Source organism: Achroia grisella, unplaced genomic scaffold (assembly GCF_030625045.1).
Source record: "Achroia grisella isolate CSIRO2021 unplaced genomic scaffold, CSIRO_AGI_Agris_v1 utg782, whole genome shotgun sequence".
NCBI lineage: Eukaryota > Metazoa > Arthropoda > Insecta > Lepidoptera > Pyralidae > Achroia > Achroia grisella.
Genome location: NW_026713022.1, coordinates 6,008,035 through 6,023,212, shown reverse-complemented (window position 1 = coordinate 6,023,212; position 15,178 = coordinate 6,008,035). Strand labels below are relative to the sequence as shown.

At 36.0% G+C, this 15,178-nt stretch overlaps 1 protein-coding gene and 1 pseudogene across 1 annotated transcript; both read right to left on the bottom strand.

Moving 5' to 3' along the window:
* Nucleotides 1-1,669: 1,669 nt before the first annotated feature.
* On the bottom strand, nt 1,670-4,557 carry LOC131851294 (uncharacterized). The gene is made up of 2 exons (XM_059201779.1): nt 4,067-4,557; nt 1,670-2,527 (listed from the first exon to the last, which is right to left on the bottom strand). Exons 1-2 carry the CDS (start codon nt 4,451-4,453, stop codon nt 2,144-2,146), a joined length of 771 nt encoding a protein of 256 aa, XP_059057762.1. The 5' UTR covers nt 4,454-4,557; the 3' UTR covers nt 1,670-2,143.
* Nucleotides 4,558-14,744: 10,187 nt separating this feature from the next.
* On the bottom strand, nt 14,745-14,840 carry LOC131851418 (U6 spliceosomal RNA; annotated as a pseudogene).
* Between the last annotated feature and the right edge of the window lie 338 nt (nt 14,841-15,178).

Sequence of the window (15,178 nt, the reverse complement as noted above, 5' to 3'; positions counted from 1 at the left end):
TCATTCGTGTACTTAAAAGTCTGTCGATCATAGACGTTCCAGAAAAAATATCAAAACCCTAATAAAATTTTTGTTATTACCTTCACCTATTTTTGACCCAAAAACCTAAAGCGGACTTTTGGGTTGGGAAAACCAGCAGGCAAAACTAGTTATAGACACCCCTCGCAGCGGGTCTTTCACCCCTTCGTCTATCTCTCTCACTCCTATAGGTACGTCGACAGATCTCACGCGTCCTGACTAGAGTCACGTAGGCAAACCTGAGCACTGGACTAAATACCATTGTCTATATATGACACTAATGTTATAAATAGGACACACTTGAGAACTTGTCACTAGAGAAGCTAAAATCCATACTAATAAAATAATTTAATATATATCTAATCTATACATATAAATAAAATTGGAGTGCCTATTTGTAATATTGAAATAACCGTTTCTACTACATGCATATGAATATAAATACGGTACATACACCAAAATAACATTTTCTATCATTTTGTCTGTCTGTCTGTTTGTTCCGGCTAATCTCTGAAATGGTTGTACCGATTTTGACGCGAATTTTTTTGGCAGGTAGCTAATGTAATGTGGAGTAAATTAGGCTACTTTTATTTTAGAAAATTAAAGTTAAATACAATGGGGACGAAGTCGCGGGTACAGCTAGTGTAATATATATCTATAGTTTCAATTTCTTAATAATTACGTGAATTAGATATTGTTATTATATATAGAATATTATAATTATATAGAAATTGAGCAGCAACCAGAGGAGAAGAGAGGAGGGCTCGTCCTCCTCTCTTCTCATCCGGTTGCTGCCCAATAGGGTTCATAATTCATCTACTTTGAATTATAACTGTCTATCTATCTACTCTAAAATTATGGAATGCAAAGCTTAAATAAATAGCAAATTATATATACTATTATTAATCATTATCATATGCATGTAGTAAAAACGGTTATTTCAATATCACGAACAGACACTACAATTTTATTTATATTTATAGATTACAGATTATAGATAAGAATCTGTCTGTCTATCTCCTATACATAAATTAAACCACTACAAAGAAAAAAAATCATATCAATTCTTCTTTATTTATATGCAGTAAACATTTAAAAATTCTTAATGGTGTGTATTTATGTTTGTTATTTAATCTATGAATCGATTGATTTTGTGAAGCATTGTCTGTAGGAAATTGAATTAAATTTCTACATTGAACTTTTAGATACTTTAATGGAAGTCAAAAAAGAAGTGAACCATTAGTCTGTAATTATCTTTAATACAGCACAAATATATTACAAGGAATGTACCGTTAACATAAGTTTTACACAGTTTAATAACCTTATTAACCTGTTTTTGTAAAACTAGTAGTATATATCAATGAATGACTTGAAAGAAATAAAAGATAACATTACCTTTTGCCTATAAAAGGTGATGTTATCTTTTATTTCTTTCAAGACATTCATTGATATATACTACTAGTTTTACAAAAACAGTTGCTTATAGCTAATGGAGATGTATAAGCAGGTATAGATAAATATAATGTCTAATTTTATGAATAAAGATGACCTATAGAATATTAAACAAAATCGACAGATTGTAAAGGTTACTGAAAACTAAATTCGAGAAAATATGGCACAATAGAGTTACTGAACTTTGTTATTGACGAAAGTATGGAAGGAAATAGAGGAACACATGAAATCAATACCAAACACACTAAAGTAACAGTCGTGTTGTATTAACATTTTAAAACAACTGCTGTAAGTAGTATGAGCTCCATCTAAAAGAGTACAGTACTAACTTTACGAACCGATGTTTCTTTTTTATTGAATAGAGATAAACGAATTTACAGATCACCTGATGGTAAGTGATTACCGCCGCCCATGAGCATCCACAACACCAGAAGAATTGTAAGTGTGTTCCAAGCCTTTTTAGAAAAACTAAACTCTTTTCTTGAAGGATTCCATATCGTATCTGTTCAGAAATACCATTACTAGAAGGTGGTTTCTCAATGGTTGTGTGTAGCAAAAAGTTTAAAGGAAAAACGCATGGTGAAGGAGCGCCATACACGCAGATGCTCAGAATGATAAAATTATTTTTTTAAAATCTTTGTTTATTAAACTGTATCACCATGAAGAATCACATCTAGGAAGTATCATTGTTATTCAAAATCGAAGATGTGATAAGATTCACAATTCTAGGTTGCAGCGATATAGCTTTCTTCCGAGGCATCGATTTCAATAGCGAAGCCACGTATCTTCCAAAAGTATCGAAGGAATCATTAGTATTCACGTCAGTAGAATGAGAAGGTAATCCGTCTATGTGTATTATATCTGATATATTCGAATCTAAACTTCTTTTTGATGCATTTCCAACAGAATTTTCAGAGTTATCATCATAGTCACTTATATCGTCATTATTTGATTCCGGAACAGGCATTGAATCTTCCTCTATCTCATTAGCCCACGAGAAATCGTCGTAGTCATAACGTTTTTTCAACTCTTTGCAGATCGCTTCATTGTTTATAACCTGCAAGAGTTATATATCAGTATATGCATTATGTAAATTTTATTTAAACTTGGGAGTCAAGTCTCGAAATAAAAATCTTATCGTGCAGTTAGTTTTAATAGGGTTTTACTGTATATTGTGGCCAAATTGGATAATTTTTAAATTTTCGCCAATGTAACTAGATGGCATGCATGCAATTGACATAATAAAATTCAAATACAAAATAAAATAAGTATAGAAAACGATTTATAGTTATAATACGCTATTACATAGTTATAACACTTATATGGAAGAGTGGAGTCTCTTAGTGCAGGCATTTTTAGGCGTAAAATGAGTCTTAAAAACTGTGTTTGCGAATCTAAGAATTTTTAATTTAGAACATCACGGACGAGGCATTTCGGGACGTGGATGGTATTCGTGGTTCCATGGGCATCATATGATGATATGACATCCATGAAAACTCTCATACAATGCTCTTCCAAAGGATTATGATCCCATGCCTCCATACCCTGTATTTCACCGCCAATATTTAACCTACTCAACCCTTCTACAGAAATTTACCTAAACTTTCGCTACAGAATTTGAAGAAATACTACCCACGTAGATAACTTTGTAAAAAAAAAAAACAAATAACAAACATTATTGTTTCGGTTCTAATAATTTATTGTATTATCATTTTTGTATAAAAGGACACAATGAAATCATTAAATACATGCATACAATGGCGGAATTATCCCAAAAACAGACATTTCTCCCAGTGAACCCTTGAAGGACTGGAAAGAATAAATTTTATTGTGTTTTTGAAATATCTTCCAATTGTCAATCTATCTGTTAGCGTCCAAGAATTAAAGTCATGAATGCTGTTATTTAAATCAGACAATAGGTATATGATTAAGTTTAAAATATTGTTTTTTTAATAAACAATATCTTTATCAAACACTACAAGCAGACATCCAACAATAATTATGACCTGAGGCCAATAAATTCCTTGATTATTTATTACTGTAATCTTGTTCTTTTACTGACACGTTTTTATCTCGATTTGTGGCGGGACTCTTTTCATTTGTTTTATTAATCTGGACTGATGATCCCATTGCTAGCAATGTACCATGTTAAGTTGACCTACACTCTGACTAGGCCTGCCCTCATTTTATATGTTATCATCATTCACTGGTGCCCCAGCATTAACTGTTAGCGAATGCGGATGTACCACTTTATCATCCATTAAAAATATAGTCTAGATTTGTTTTGTATATTCTATTTGTGAAAGTTAGTGTCTTTGTCTGTTTTATTAATTATTACATTTCTAATGATCCTGATTTTCCTGTAATAAATAAATCTTCATACCGGAAGGTACGAAGATTTATTTATTACAGGAAGAGAAACAGGAAGTACGCAGAAATAATAAATAACTGAATATTATGTCCAGCATCAAGGTCAGAAGGGAGAAGCATGAATGACGCCAATACTTCCACCTACCAAATTCGTAGTGATCATTTACAGGCAGGCTATATGGTTGATTGTCACGGTACTAAAAAAGAAATTAAAGAACCTACTCACCACTGGAGAATTAGCAAAGTGTATTAAATTCTTATATAGGTGTGGTCGCAGAAAGGAATCAATTTTTGTAAACCACACTGCTTTCGGGATGTACGCTGTGGTACAGTCACCTCTACCATTATGACCTGTTGCTAATTTTTTCAATCCCTGGCAGTAAGAATTTCTTATATTTCTAAACTTAGCGATCACGTGGTAGGCTTCAAAATCTTTGATGTTCAATCTCCGGGCTATATTCTCGGCTGCTCTCGCTCTCTTCTCCTTATTCTTGTAGTCGTCCAAGGTCGTGTTCCACAAGCATTCCTCTTTCTCATACAGATCTAAGAGCATCATAGTCTGTTCGTCACTGATTTTCATTATGGAGTTTTGTGATCTCTCCGTTGAGTTCATTTTCGCTTGATTCTTTTAGTTCGATGGATTGTACGCGCGTGACGATCGAACGTGCGTCTGATCTAGTAGCGTGGCCACGCTTTACTGAGAGCGAGACGGCAGACAACGTCTGTGCAGGACGGCAACAGCGCGCCTGCACCGACTCGAGCGTCACACGACATTCTTTTTTTTAATATCTATTTTTACGGCCCTGGAATTATCCTCACTATAACAATAATAAAAAAAAATTAGAATAACATTTATTTAAAGATATTTATTAGAACCGAATTTTCGAATAGATAAACATATAGTAAACAGATACTGTTGCAACGAGCTATCTTTTTTAATATGACCGTCTCGCTGATCTAGCGGTTTAGAACACCGCTTTGCTTCTGATGGTCGCAGGTTCGATATTGTATGAAAAAAATAGTTTCCATCAGCCTTGATTGATTGAAACTATTTTAGTCTTCTATGTATATAATGTACGTACGAGTATGTATTTAAAAAACAAAATGCATTTAAGTTTGTTTGTAATACTTTATTATATAGCAATAACACTTACTATGAAAAATCTTAAGCAAAAAATGGTACAATAGCGGATTTATCCCAAATGAACTATTTCTTCCAGTCAACCTCAAATCAAAGTCAAAATTTGTATTTTTTTTTTATAACACAGGGGACAAACGAGCATGCGGCTCACCTGATGGTAAGTGATTACCGCCGCCCACGAGCACCCGGTGAATTGCAAGTACGTTGTCGCCCTTTTAAAAAGGATATTATTTTCTGCGAAGCTGCAGAGGAAACCACTACACATCCTATGTGGTTGTAGCCCACTCATGCTTAAACGAAATATCTCCTTTGGAAAGTTTACACTCTATCCCGAGGAGATAAAAACCATCGCTCCTAAGAATATCCTTCAATTCTTGTCCCTGACGGGTCTAGGTAACGAACTCTGAAAGAGGGCGAGCACAATAGATCTATGCAGGTCGCAGTGCTACAGGTCTTAGTACCTGACAATAGCCCAAAACCCATAATAAAAAAAATATATTAGGATGTGTATATTTTTACTAATATTATATATGTGAAAGTATTGTTATGCTTTCACGCAAAAACTACTGAACCGACCATCATGAATATTTTCACATGTTCTTGGAGGTATTTGACTGAACATACGATACTGATCTCCGATACTTACATACATTCAATGCGAGCAAAGCCGCGTGTAAAATAATAATAATAATAAAAATAAAAAATTGAAATAACCGTTTTTTACTACATGCATATGAATATAAATACGGTACATACACCAAAATAACAGTTTATACAATTTATGTCTGTCTGTCTGTTTGTTCGGGCTAATCTCTGAAATGGCTAGACCGATTTTGACGGGCTTTTTCTGGCAGATAGCTGATCTAATAAGGAGTAACTTGGACTACTTTTATTTTAGAAAAATAAAGCTAAATTTCACGCGGACGAAGTCGCGGGAACAGCTAGTATAAAATATATTTATTATTATTGTTTTAGAAGTATACGAAGTGCAAGCAAAGCATTGCGTCAGCTAGTGGCGTGATATGACGACAGCGAGTTGAATGCACTCCAATTATACCTCTAGGTCCTTCACATAAGGTGCATAATGATATTGCACAATACAATCAACATTATGTGCAATAGAAATTGACCTCTATCGCCTTAGAAATACGAGTGAACATATCGAGTATAGACAAAGCCGCCACTGAGTCTACCGGACCAATGTTCTTGAAAGTCGTTTCACACTGGATAAAATTGATAAGATAGTAGTTTTTGTCGTGTTTACTCAGTGAGTACTTAGAAATGTTGAGTGTGTTATTTATATAAGATTCTAGAAAGATCCAGCAAACATTTGGTAGGTTCGAACCTAAGTGGTCTCGGACAGTGCGGTTTCAGAGGAACTTCCTCCCGCGTACACTTAGATTGTGGAATGAACTTCCTGCCGAGGTTTTCCCACGAGACTACAGCATTGTTCAAGAAGGGTATATTAAGGTTTCATAAGGGTCGGCAACGCGCACGAGACACCCCTGGTGTTTCAGGCGTCCATATGCTACGGTAACCATTTACCATCAAATGGGCCGTATGCTTGTTTGCCACCATAGTAGTATAAAAAAAAACAATATCGCACATTCAACCGGGCGCCTGCGCACGCCCGGGCGCTCCACACCGGCGCCCCCGGGCGCACCTCCGATCGATCCCCCGTCCAATTCAAACGGGGATCGAAATTACGACGGCCTGAGCCGAGGTTCGAACCCCTAGTGGTGCCCTCAGACTAAACTCGTATCCGTCAGGCAGGAGTTGGCCTTCAGCCGCTCCATAAGTCCTTCCGCGGGTTTGGAGTGCCATCTGCACTCGCCCCCTAACGTTCGGTGAAGCTGTAAAGGCCAGCTACGGCCAACAGCATTAGAGTAGTCCGAAAAAAGTAGTATAAAAAAAAAGGAATTAAGTGAGGTAGACTGTATAAAGTAGTTTGCTTGGGTAACTTTCGATATTTGTGTTACCAAGTTAATTTTGTTTGAATACGTACAGAACATATAAATAAACTTACTATACTTATACTAGAATTACCCTAAAATAAATCATTTTTACTGAGCAAAGACTATTTACTCACTAGACGATTACTTGAATGACGAGCGTGCATGGCAGTAGTTGATCATACACGTGATTGTCATGTAACGTTAGACATAGACATCAATATACATTATAAATGGCATTTAAAAAAAAGTAGTTCAATTGAGTTTCTTGACAGTTCTTCTCAATTGGATCTATATACTGAAATGGACGCTAGAGAAATAGTTATAATATAAAAAATTTGACGTTCATAAGCGGTTAAAATGTCCTACATGAATAAATGATTGTTTAATTTCAATTAGAAACACACACACACACACACTCTTTTACAGTAGAAACAAATTCTTAATATAATAATAAATAACCCTAGAAGAGCGTGATCTCCTATCACAAGTATTTAATTATGCTTACAAGGAGATCCCAGCCCCGGCTTAAGGAAATATATAAATAAGAATATGTGATTGTTGATATGTAAAAAAAAAAATTGTAAAACATCTATTTTAATGAAATAAATTATTATTAAATTATTAAATTAAATTAAATTAGAATTGAACCTAGGACTTCAAATATTAATAGCACGCATATAACTTTGAATATAATACATCTCAGGACAATTCACGCAACGTCATCTAGTCCCAAGCAAGGCAGAGCCTGTGTTATGGGTACTAAACAACTGATATTAATGCAAAGAATTTTTTTTTGTAAGTACATACATATTATTCATAGAAAACACCCAATCTGATACAAGCAGTCATACTCATGAATACAAGTTTTTATTCGTGGAAGGAATCGAACCCGCGACCATCGGACGTAAAGCGGTGTGCTAGACCGCTAGACCACCGAGGTCGACCACCGACGCATTGCTGCGGCTAAGGTTCTTGAATAAAACAATATAACGACTATAAATTGAGATGTAAGCTATTCTATATACAAGTTAGATTCAATTACACACAATGTGCAAATCAAATTTGCAATCGGTTCAGTAGTTTAGGAGTCTATCACGGACAAATAAAGTGACACGTAATTTTTATATATAAAGATATATATAAATAGCAGAAAAATAGACACAAACAATCATGGTTATTACAAATGTTACCAAAGATAGTCGATGTGCTAATCCGCTGTACAACCGAAGCAGTCAAAAATGTTTATTCACTTATATAATGGTGTACCAGTATATTTATCTTAATCCTTTAAAGATTACACTTGTAATTACTCTATATGACCTTCCCAATAACGATATCAAATCCGCGCACAAACTCCAAGACTTCGACTTTGCACAAAGTCATTTACAAGAACTTCATACAAAGATTGTTTTTTTATATATATTATATATACATATATATATTTATATGACGACCTCGGTATTCTAGCGGTCTAGCACACCGGTATACGACCGATGGTCGCGGGTTCGATTCCTCGCACGGCACAAACATTTTTATTCATGAGTATGATTGTTTGTATTGGTCTGCGTGTTTTCTATATATCATATATACGTATTTACAAAAAAAAATCTATGTATATGTATCAGTTATCTAGTACCCATAACACAAGCGTCAGCTAGCTTAACTTGGGTTTAGATGGCGCTGTGTGAATTTTTTTTTGACAATTCACACACGCCATCTATTCCCAAGCTAAGCAGAGCTTGTGTTATAGGTACTAGACAACTGATATAAATACATGGATACATTTTTTTTGTAAATAAACACATATTATACATAGAAAACACTCAGACCGATACAAACAATCATACTCATGAATACAAATGTTTGTACCGTGCGAGGAATCGAACCCACGACCATCGGATACTAAAGCGGTGTGCTAAACCACTAGACCACCGAGGCTGTCAAGAATTGTCCTGAGATTATTATTAATTAAAGCAATTCTCACAATTAGTGTATTTGGCACATTACGTGTTATTTCAACAAGCGTTATCACTTCTTATCAACAATATGGTTCGAGTGTCTGTCTGATATACATTCTGAGATATAATACAAGACCCGCTATAGCAAATAATCAACCAGTGAACTGTGTGACTGTATGTTATATTGTATATCCCTGAATTTGTGAATGATAACACAATATCGATTAGCATTAAGTAAATATTTTTATCATCAGCTCGTGACCCGCCCTGGCTATAATAATATTTATTTATTGCCAGAAAAAAGAATAGAATAGAAAACAGAAAAATCCTTTATTCAAATTAATTAAACTTAAACACTTTAATAGAAACATAGTCACAGTTATCCTTTAACAAGAAGAATGAAGAATGAGTGTGAATATAAACTACCAACTAACAATAATGCAATTAAATAGTCAAATAGAGAACATAATATTTATTTATTGCCAGAAAAAACACATATAAACATATATTTGCTTGCGTACACACTTTACTTAAAGAAAAATTAAAAAGAAATTAACTACTAAGGACTAGAAATTAACAGAAACAGTCCGATCGATCCCCCGTCCAATTCGAACGGGGATCGAAATTACGAAGGCCCGAGCCGAGGTTCGAACCCCTAGCGGTGCTCTCGGACTGAAGTCGTATCTGTCAGGTGGAAGTTGGCCTTCAGCCGCTCCATAAGTCCTTCCGCGGGTTTGTAGTGCCATCTGCACTCGCCCCATAACGTCCGGTGAAGCTGTAAAGGCCAGCTACGGCCAACAGCATTAGAGTAGTCCGAAAAAAAAAAAAACTGAAGTCTTATCTGTCAGGTGGCAGTTGGCCTTCAGCCGCTCCATAGGTCCTCCCGCGGGTTTGGAGTGCCATCTGCACTCGCCCCATAACGTCCGGTGAAGCTGTGAAGGCCAGCTGGAGCTAAATGCATTAGAGTAGTCCGAAAAAGAATAAATATAGCAATAAGCCCAAGTTTGGGCGGTCTACTATAACCTAAATAAATATATATAACTCAAAGGTGACTGACATAGTGATCTATCAACGCACAGCTCAAACCACTGGACGGATCGGGCTGAAATTTGGCATGCAGATAGATGTTATGACGTAGGCATCCGCTAAGAAAGGATTTTGAATTCTACCCCCAAAGGGATAAAATAGGGGATGAAAATTTGTATGAAACATTGTCAATTTTAAACCGATCGGGCTGAGACTTTGCATGCATAAAGCATCAATCATAGTATGATGTAGGCATTCCCTAAGAAAGGATTTTGATAAATTCCACCCCTAAGGGGATACATTCACGCGAGCGAAGCCGCGGGCAAAAGCTAGTATAATATGAAGTTATTTTCAACTGAATCCTCGCGCTGACGTCATTGTATTTGTATTTCTTTTAATATCTTTATCTAAAGCTATTTGACCCGAAAACACATAAGTAGGTACACGACAAACCTACAAAATAACCTTGAATATAAAATTGTTTCTACAATCACACAAAAACAATTAGATAAGGCGGTCGTGAAATGCTGAAAATGAGTCATGTATGTATGTAAGTACTTCATACATTTGCTGTTGGATAATTTCACTGCACGTGAAATGACACGGTAAAAATATTTGCACGTGTATTATTAACTTCTAAAAGGTATATAGTGTATACACGTATAAAAGAACAACACACAAGTTTCTTGTTTGTTCTTCTTGTGATGAGACAGCATTCCGAATGAGCGGTAGATTAAAAAAAAAGAATGTTATGACTATTCAAAAGTGCTTCAATGTAAGTATATTATTTGATATAACATCACGCTACGACCAATAGCAGCAGAAAAAAGTTATAAATATTAAACACAATGAATCTATTCTATTCTATTCTATATTCTTGTAACTTTACGACCAACTGGCATAAATTTATTACGGTCAGATATTAAATACACAACAGCCGCAGTGAATTAGAAGAATAATGTAACTTCTTTGGATTTTTTGGTTTAGATTGTATTTTTTTTTCGGTCAAGGTCAGAACTATTCCAGTCGAAGTCGCGGGCACAACTAGTTCATAAAATAAGTATTTCCATGCGTGCACATGTGTATGAGATGTATCACTTTCCTCGAACTCGTAGCTCGATTTATTTGCGGGTAGGCAACAAACGAGCACCTGGGGCCGGAAGCCGTAAATTCCAGAATCATTTGTATGTTTGTGACTTGGAGAGAATTGTCTCGTTGCAGACGAGCCGTTCTTACCTATCTATACATATAAATAAAATTGGAGTGTCTGTTTGTAATATTGAAATAATCGTTTTTTACTACTTGCATATGAATATAGATACGGTACATACACCAGAATAACATTTTTTACAATTTTTGTCTGTCTGTTTGTTTGTTCCGGCTAATCTCTGAAATGGCTGGATCGATTTTGACGGGACTTTTATTGACAGGTAGCTGACGTAATAAGGGTAACTTAGGCTACTTTTATTCTAGAAAAATAAAGTTAAATTCCACGCGGACGAAGTCGCGGGTACAGGTATAACATATAATTTAATATCTCAGGACAATTCACATAACGTCATCTAGTCCCAAACAAAGTAGAGATTGTGTTATGGGTACTGAACAACTTATATAAATACAAAGATACATTTGTTTGTAAGTACATACATATTATTCATAGAAAACACCCAATCCGTTCAAATTCAAATTCAAATTCAAAATATCTTTATTCATTCATTCATCTATTACAGACTCTTATGATATGTCAAATCTACCGTCAGTTCGGAATGATATCGAGATGAGAAGAACTGACATATTTACAATAATACAGATTCATTTAAATTAAAAATTGGGAGAATAGAGTGACCACCAGCATATGCTATTGCAAAAAACAAAAAATCTAATCAGTGTTCGCAACCTGAATAGACCAGTCCCCACAAGCAGCACCCGTTCACGAGTATGACGGATGAGCCAGCCATCATTGCACTCAACCATATTAGAGGGAGCACATCGACCCGGCCCACCACGCCGCCACAAGTTTGAACTTTATAGCGAGCATGACTGTTTCAAGTTACTCCACTACGTCATTTATATTATTATAATCTGTACCAATCACAATTGTCACCCATTGCAAATTACATTATTTAAATTACTTTACAGGCAATCACGATTATGAATACAAGTTTTTGCCCCGAAAGAGGAATCGAACCCATGACCATCGGAAGTAAAACAGCGTACGAACGTATCGAATGAGAAGAATAAAAAAAATATAGTTTATTAAAAAAAACGCCCGTTTGCCCAGCCAATTTCACCAACCCTCCGATGTCTATTGCGCTTACTCATCCCCTTGAAGCACCGGCGTGATGATGCAATACCGTGCGATATTCACCAGTATGGGGCATTGTATATTGATGAGCACAACGCTGGAATGACAACATACCTGATGCTGTTACTGGGGAATATTTATCTCTAACACAGATAGGATATAAACCAGTTGGTTATATATTCAATATTTTTTCTATTTGAGTATTTAATTGAATTACTGCTAATTGGTGGTTTGTATTCACACACTTAAACTTAAAAATGTAAAGTAATAATAAAATTATTTAAAAGAGCAACACGCAAGTTTCTTGCTCGTTCTTCTTGTGATGAGACAGCTTTCCGGACGAGCGGTAGATTAAAAAAAATGTTATGACTATTCAAAAGTGCTTCAATGTAAGTTTATTTGAATAAATGATTTTCTATTCTATTCTATTCTATTCTATAAAAATCCTCGCACATTGCGGGCATGAGAGCATACTGCTCACATAATTATAGCTGATAGCCGCAGGTGGAGTCAGATATAGAAGCAACTAAATAGATGCAATTTAAGAAAAATCTAATTCCCGAAATCGAACCGACTGCCCATTCCCACCTGAGCACTGAACTACTTGAACGTTCCAACTGCGCCAGAGGTTATTTTAATATTCACCATAATATTGCTAAGGTCAGTGCTCCTATAACGCTACTTTCTATTAGTAATGCAGTATGCAAGCAAATTGCTGTTAAAAACTAGTCTTACAGGATCATACTTTCTCTGAGATTGTGCGTCGACCCGTATATAGTATTAGTCTATAGATATACTAGCTATGCCCGTGACTTCATCCGCGCGGAATTGAACTTCATTTTCCTAAGATAATAGTTGCCTAAGTTACTCCTTATCGGGCTTCTCGAACAAATACTCCAATAGACTACTGCTATTGATTAAAAACAACATATGCATGACGACTAGGGCCCTCACAGGACACTGCAAATTAAACAAGCATATGGCAGAACTAGGACTATGCACGACAAGTATCTGCAGATTCTGCCAAACTGAAGAGGAAACGCCGCTTCACATCCTATATGGTTGTACCCCACTCATGCATAAACGAAATATCTCCTTTGGAAAGTATACACTCTTTCCTGAGGAGATAAAAACCATCGCTCCTAAGAATATCCTTCAACGGGTCTAGGTACCGTACTTTGAAAAGGGCGAGCACAATAGATCTATGTAGGTCGCAGTGCTACAGGTGCTACACATCTGACAATAGCCCAAACAACCCAATAAAAAAATAAAAAAATACTCCTTATTACATTAGCTACCTGCCAAAAAAAGTCCCGTCAATATCGATCCAGCCATTTCAGAGATTAGCCGGAACAAACAGACAGACAGACAACCTATGTATATTCATATGCATGTAGTAAAAAACGGTTATTTCAATAGTACAAACAGACACTCCAATTTTATTCATATGTATAGATGTATAGATATTATTATTTAAACTACGTCTACGTCTAGGTAGATTTTATGATTTAATTGCTCGAGACGACCTCGGTGGTCTAGCGGTCAAGCACACCGCTTTACGACCGAGTGTCGCGGGTTCGATTCCTCGCACGGCACAAACATTTGTATCCATGAGTATGATTGTTTGTATCGGTCTGGGTGTTTTCTATGTATAATATGTATGTATTTACAAAAAAAAATCTAAGTATATGTATCAGTTATCTAGTACCCATAACACAAGCTCTAGCTAGCTTAACTGGGGTCTAGATGGCGATGTGTGAATTGTCCTGAGATTATTATTATTATTATAATTGCTGCATTTGTTTTCCTATTTTACACAGAATGTTTAAAAATGTAAGTTTAATTGAATTGAATAACGTATCGAAATACTATTCCATTGTAAGATAACCGAGACACTGACTGATAAGTATTACGTACCAAGTAGTATAGTAAATTGCCAATCGCTAACTGATCATTTGAACTGTAATGATTTCCTTTATCCATATCGCCTTTCATTTCTACTGATACCATATGATTGCTAGAATGTTCTCTGGCCTATACCATTTTCTTTTATTATGTAACTAGCCAAGCCCGCGAGTTTGTACGCGTTATAGTCATATTAACTGCGATTCAAAAAGTAATTTCGTTTTTTCCATGACTAGCAGTGCCGTAGCAGTTTCCGAACAAACTTACAACACCTATTTTATTTTACCCCCTTGAGGGTATAATTTTATAAACAAGATTTTAGCAAGTAAAAACTTTGCAAGAAAAGGGTTGTAAGGGGTTGAAAGGGATTTTCCCTTTGAACCCCTTACAACCCTTTTTCTTATTAAAAAGTGACATTAGTATTAATAAGTAAAATAAGTTCTAAAATTGTTAGCACTACTGTGAAATAACAAAATTCATTATTTTTTTAGAACAATAAAGTTAAATTCCACGCAGACGAAGTCGCGGGAACAGCTAGTACATAATAATATTGAATCAGTCGTAGTGATTAGAGTAGTCCCTACAAGCAGCACTCGTTGCGGGTTGTGGGATTAAAAAAAATAGTATTTTTCGTGTCATCGCTGCGAAGGTCCATCCTAATCTTTTCAGTATCGTTCCAATTTTTGTATATGTACTCCCGAAGCAAGCACTACCTATTACCACTCTGTTAATTATGCTACGTTTACATTCAGCCGCTTCCCCTGTCACTCGCGCTGCCGCGCGACAACTGAACGAGAGGGCTGAATGTAAAACCACGCTGCCACTCGCGCTGCCAGTCCTTTGACTCGCGCACGAAAAACCTACAATCGAGAGAGCGCCGGGCAGCGCGAGTGGCAGCGCCAATGGTATGGGAAGTGTTTCCACTCGTGTTTACACTCTCGCAGCAGTGAGCAGAGTGGCAGGGGAAACGGGTGAACGCTTCCCCTGCCACTCGCGCTGCCGGAAAAATTGCCGGGCTACAACTGAGCGAGAGGGCTGAATGTAAAAA

Coding starts and splice junctions, on each gene's coding strand:
- LOC131851294 (XM_059201779.1), bottom strand. CDS start 4,453: ATGAACTCAACGGAGAGATCACAAAACTCCATAATGAAAATCAGTGAC. Junction 2,528..4,066: donor ACTTTGCTAATTCTCCAGTG/GTGAGTAGGTTC, acceptor TAACTCTTGCAG/GTTATAAACAATGAAGCGAT.